General features: G+C 58.0%; 1 protein-coding gene across 1 annotated transcript in view; it reads left to right on the forward strand.

The window, feature by feature from the left end:
- Positions 1–5: 5 nt before the first annotated feature.
- The window catches only part of TEAD3 (TEA domain family member 3), a gene marked incomplete at its 5' end in the record, with an annotated part of 8,778 nt that continues 3,416 nt past the window's right edge, over positions 6–5,367 (forward strand). Inside the window, 5 exon segments of the mRNA XM_010019224.1 lie at positions 6–42; positions 2,048–2,110; positions 2,241–2,303; positions 4,767–4,778; positions 5,067–5,204. Coding sequence (XP_010017526.1) covers positions 6–42; positions 2,048–2,110; positions 2,241–2,303; positions 4,767–4,778; positions 5,067–5,204 — 313 coding nt within the window.

A 5,367-nucleotide genomic window follows, 5' to 3' on the forward strand; every position in this document is an offset into this window, starting at 1 on the left:
GTCAGAGAGCTGCGGGCGGGGAAGACGCGGGCAAGGAAGCAGGTGAGGTCATCGCTCTGCTTCTGCTCTTGGGGGACTCTGGGGTGCAGGAGGGGAGGGTGCCAGGTAAGCCTGGGGGCGAGTGGGTGTCTGGCCGCGTCACCCATCCTCTGTATCCCCTCCTGGAGCCAACGTTGCTGCCAGCAGGACCTTCTCCTCCTCAAGGAGCTTCGTTTTCAGACACAAACACCCTTGGGATGGTCGGTCCCAGCCTGATCTGCGGATGCCCTGAAATTTGGGATACAGGGCAGGCAGCACCCAGCCTCCCCTGCCCGGCTGGGGTCACCCATGGCGGGCAGGAGCCCTTGAAATCTCCATCCGAGCAGTGTGTGCATCCACATGCATCCGTATGCTTTCCTCTGCTGCTCCACCTGGATGCAGAGACCGTTCCCACCTCTGCCCCTTAGAATCATGGAATCAACCACGTTGGAAAAGACCTTTAAGATGATCAAATCCAACCGTTCCCCAGCACTGCCAAGGCTGCCAGTAACCCCTGGCACTGAGGCCTCGGCTACCTGGGCTGTGAACACTTGCAGGGACGGTGACTCCAGCCCTGCCCTGGGCAGCCTGTTCCAATGCCTGAGCACCCTCTGGGCAAGGAATTGTTCCTCAGCTCCATCTAAATCTCCCCTGGTGCAGCTTGAGACTTTATGCTGCTTGTGCCAGACACCTCAGTGAAGGCACACTCAAGACCCCAGGCTGACCCCAAGGCTGATCCCAAGGTGTCCCCATCTGGTCAGGGGACAGGCTATGCAGATCCTGGGGACCTGGGAGTCCCACAGAGCCCTTGTCCCAGCCTCGCTGCCCTGCAAGGATGGGTGCTGGGGCAGACAGATGGATGCCAGCACTGCAGGGAGCACGCAGTTGTCCTTCATTGCCTGCAGTGTGTGAGCAGGGTCACATCTGTCCCACCAGCTTCATCTTCCTGACAGAGACTAAATCTGTGTGAGGACCACACTGTCCTCGATGGGACGTGTCTGTTTGTCACACATCTGGTGGCTTTTCCCTCCCCTCTGTGGTGGTCCCCAGCCAGGAGTTGGTGGCCCAGGGTGCTGGGAGTGGGTTCATTTCCCACCGCAGGGGACTGATAGGTTTGGAGCATGGGGACGCTTGTGTTGGGACTGTCCCATGCCACAAGTCCCTTCAAGGGAAGGACACTGGTCCCCAGGCACTGGTTAGGGGACATCACTCCAGGACTGATGCTGGAGGGAGAGGAACCAGGGTTCAGCCACCATCTTGTGTTCAGACCAGCACTGAGAAGTGCTTTATTTCTGGCTTAAAGCCTCAACTGGCCCCCTGGACCCCTTCTTCAGGTGGGGAAGGATGCAGTGCTGGGTGAAAACAATGCCTCGGGGGGGAGTGCATGTGACACTGTCCCCTCTGTGCAAGTGTGTCCTGCACAGCCTGGTGTCCAGCTTGGCGCTGGCAGGAGAAGTATCTTGCCTGTTCCCTTCCTGCCTGTACATCAGCCCCTTTGCTTTGGATCCTGCTCTTAGAAGGGTCCAGACACCAAAACACTTCTCACTTTCCCACATACACAATCAGCAGGAGCCCCAGGGGAATGAGCCGGTCCCTCCTGGAGGTCCCTTGGGACCTGCAGACCCGCTGCAGGGTAACCCAGGGGCACCCCAAGCCAGCTGGGCTGTACCCTCAGCACTGCGAGCAGCCGCTCATTGCACTCGCAGGAGCTGGGGGTTCTGTCTGGGAAGCCCCAAGACGTTGTCAACATGGACTCCTCCAACTGCATCATCTTCTCTCCGAGGAGCTTCACCCCAAACAGGAGGGCACAAACCAGCATCAATCAACGCAGCAGCACCGGGTCCCCTCCAATTTTCCTCTCTCCAGCTCATGGCGGGCACAGCACCCTCCGCATCTCCAGGAGCATCACCCCCTGCGCTCCTCCCCTTTTCCATGCTCCCTTCCCCAGGAACATCAGCCCACCTTGCAGGGATGAACATATCTTCACGCTGTCTGTGTTTTCCTTTCCAAACGGCATGGCGGGCACTAGGTGTCCAGCCACATACAGGTTCTAGCTCGGAAGAAGGTGCGGGAGTACCAGGTTGGCATCAAGGTACGTTGGTGCCCTTGCCCAGGTGTCCGCGGCGGTGTCTCTGTGAGCATGGGCAGCCCCTTTTTCCTTCTTCCTCCTTTCCTCTGGTTGACGGCTCTGCTGTTCCCCCTCTCCTGCTCTCTCTCTGCAGGTCTCTAGCCACTTGCAGGTTCTTGCCCGGCGGAAATCTCGTGAGATTCAGTCCAAGCTGAAGGTACGCGCCCCGCCGCCGCGCCTGCTGACCACTAACACGCTCGGCTCTGCGGTGTGCCGCTTGCTTTCCTTTACTACCTCTCTGATGTGGTGGTTTTGGTTTTCCTTCCCCCTCCCTTGGCTTCTGGGACCAGATGGATTTTAAGAGGCATCATTGTGGGATGCACAGAGAAGTGCAAGGATGGGAGGGGAGGCAGAGCCCTTCCTTCTCCCCCAGAAGGGTGAATTTGGGTGCCAAATCCCTTCCTTTCACCCAAGCAAGGACTCCACTATGGGGAAATGAGGGCTTAAACCTCCCCTGGTGATCCATGAGGGCTGTTCCCCTCTTTTGGGTTATCAGGGGTTCTCTCAGGAAGGGTAGGATCCCCCCCCAGAGCAGCCAGCAAGCTAAAGTGAGGTTCAAACAAGGGTGCAAAGGGTTGTTCCCCTGCAAGCTGAGGCCTGGCCCCACTGGTGACGGGTGCTGGTAGATTGTGGGCAGAAGCAGGGGGGTCTTGGGGTCCCTGCAGGTTGCCAGCTCAGAGGCTTCTGATGCACGAGGGTCCAAGTATGGCCAAGGTGGCACCTCAGGGGTGAGGATCAGCAGGTCCAGATGTGGCCATGCTACTGGGGAGGGGAGACAGGGGTCCCAGGGAGGAGAAACGGGTATGTCAGGGCAGCCCGTGGTTCCAGGGGCCAAGGGAGCCAAATGAGGAAAAACTGGATCATCGTCTCTTCTCTGGTTGGCTTTTCTTTCCTTCCTTCCTCCTAACTGGAGCCCAACTAACCCTTCCGTAACTGTTCCCACTGTGCTTTGTGGCAGTGGTGGGGAGGATGATGGTGGGGGCATGGGCAGGACTGAGGGCATCGACAAAAGACCGAGCCCTGCTTGAGTTGGACCCACACAGTGCAAGGCAGGGGACAGAGCAGTCCCCACTGCACCACCACCCATTGAGGACAGCGGCTCTGGGCTGTGCTGTGCACCTGGGATGCTCCCAGGTTAATCCCAGCACTGTCACACCAGGAAGCATCTCCACAGGCAGGATCCGGGGGGGAGGACCTGCTGCCTTGCCAAGGAGCCCAGAAAGCCTTTCAGCTCCCTGCCATGATCTCCAGGTTCCAAAAGTATCATACACTCCCTGTGTCCCTGTCTCCCCTGTCCTGGATTCTGTGTCCAAGTATCCAGCATCGAGGCTGACAGCGGGGCCACTGTCAGAGCTGGCCCTGGCATTTTGGCACCCAAAGCTTTATAAAGGTCTGGCTCATGCTGCCAGGAGCCCACCAAGCCATAACCTCCATATCCCTTCAGCAGGGACCCCGGTGCCCCATGAGTGGAGTGTCAGGAGGGCTCCCACCCCTTGTGGGTTTGGTCTGTGGGAGAAGCTAGGAGAGGGCACCTGAAACTATTTTGGGAGGCTCCTCTGGGCTTGTGCACCTTAAACCCAGCTCCCAGCCCCAAATTAAATAGATAAAAATCAGCTTTCCTTGTTGCAGAGCCCAGGGCAAGGGGGAGTCAGAGGCAGGAGTGACGCCAGGGGTCTGGGGGTGGAGGCCAGTGTCCATGGCTGCGCTCTCCATCCCTGGCCGTGCTGCCTGCAGGAATCCAGCAGGGAACAACCAGGGCAGAGATCCCCTTAAACAATACACTGTGGATGCAAAACATCTTTTTCCAGCCATACTGGGAGGCAAAGCCAGGCGCAGGCAGTCGTCTGCCTTCACCCAAGTGCTTGTCCCATTGAATGGAAACTCCCTTCTGTGAGCAATAGATGTATTTTAAGCTGCAGTCATGCACGTGTTAGCGCTGCATGTGGCTGCATGCCCGCACTCCTGCCCTGCCCCAGGTGGAAATAGATTAAGTGATTGATCCCTGAGGAAGGTTCAGGGGGAAAACAGAGGCTGTGCAGTGGGACCAGCACCATGTGTCCTGGTGATGTGGCTGGAGGAGCAGCCCTACTGTGGGGCGAGACCTGGGAGCCCTCCACTCCTGCCCAGCAAAAGGGAAAGGGGAAAAGAATTGGTATCCCATAGGAATGCACACATGGCATAGGTGGGTTGTGGCCAGGGTCTTCCTTATGGTTGCCTATAGGGAATTAGGTGCTGACATCCCAGGGCAGCCCTTTGCCAGGCAGGGCAGGAGCTGGTGGTTCTTCCTCTCCGTGCCCTGGTTGCAAGTGTTGGGGTTTGCTGAGGAGCTTGTGAAGGATATTAAAGGTTGCAGAGGATATGACAAAGCCAACAAAGACACTGGCTGGCAACCCCCCAAAATAGTGGGGGGCTTTGGCATCCCATTCCTGGTGGGATTAAACCCAGGCATGAGTGCCCACCATGTGCATCCCCTGGTGACGAGCCAGATTGAGGGGTTCAGTCCCCAAACCAGGCTGTGCTGATGAGCTGGGGTGGGGGATACACCACTGGGGGGTGCACACAGTGCCCGCAGGCTCCCACAAGGCTCTAACCTTTGTTTTTTCCTTTCTTTTGTGGACAGGCCATGAACTTGGTAAGTTGAGCTTGAGTTTGTGATGCCTTTTGTTCCCCATTGCTTTTGCCTGCTCCTGTGGAGGGGCTAAACCCTTTGCATCCCTGGGGGAGTGGGAATACCTTCCAGCCCCAGCTCTTGCCCAGGCTTCAAGCATTTATTAACATGAGTGCTTTTGGAGGGGGGGGACATCCACTTGCTCTGGTCCTTTGGCCGGGCTGTACGACCAGCTCCAAGCTTTTGTACACTCAGACTTGGGGGTTCTCAGTTTGCCCCCGTAACCCCTCATTTCCCTCCTGTCCCCCCCAGGACCAGGTCTCGAAGGATAAGGCTCTGCAGAGCATGGCTTCCATGTCCTCCGCGCAGATCGTGTCGGCCAGCGTCCTGCAGAACAAGCTCAGCCCCCCTCCTCCTCTTCCTCAGGCCGTCTTCTCTGCTGCCCCCAGGGTGAGGACAGCCCCATGTCCCCATACGGGGACACCGTGGGGTGTGGGGGGGACACGGATCCTGCACAGGGGACGGGGATAGTGTTCAATGGCCACCCTCAGCCCTGGCAGCAATGCAAGGGGGGACATGGCAGCTCAAGGCAGTTTGAAGCAGGCAAGGAGGG

This window comes from Nestor notabilis, unplaced genomic scaffold (genome assembly GCF_000696875.1).
Source record: "Nestor notabilis isolate BGI_N333 unplaced genomic scaffold, ASM69687v1 scaffold25707, whole genome shotgun sequence".
In the NCBI taxonomy this organism is placed as follows: Eukaryota; Metazoa; Chordata; class Aves; order Psittaciformes; family Psittacidae; genus Nestor; species Nestor notabilis.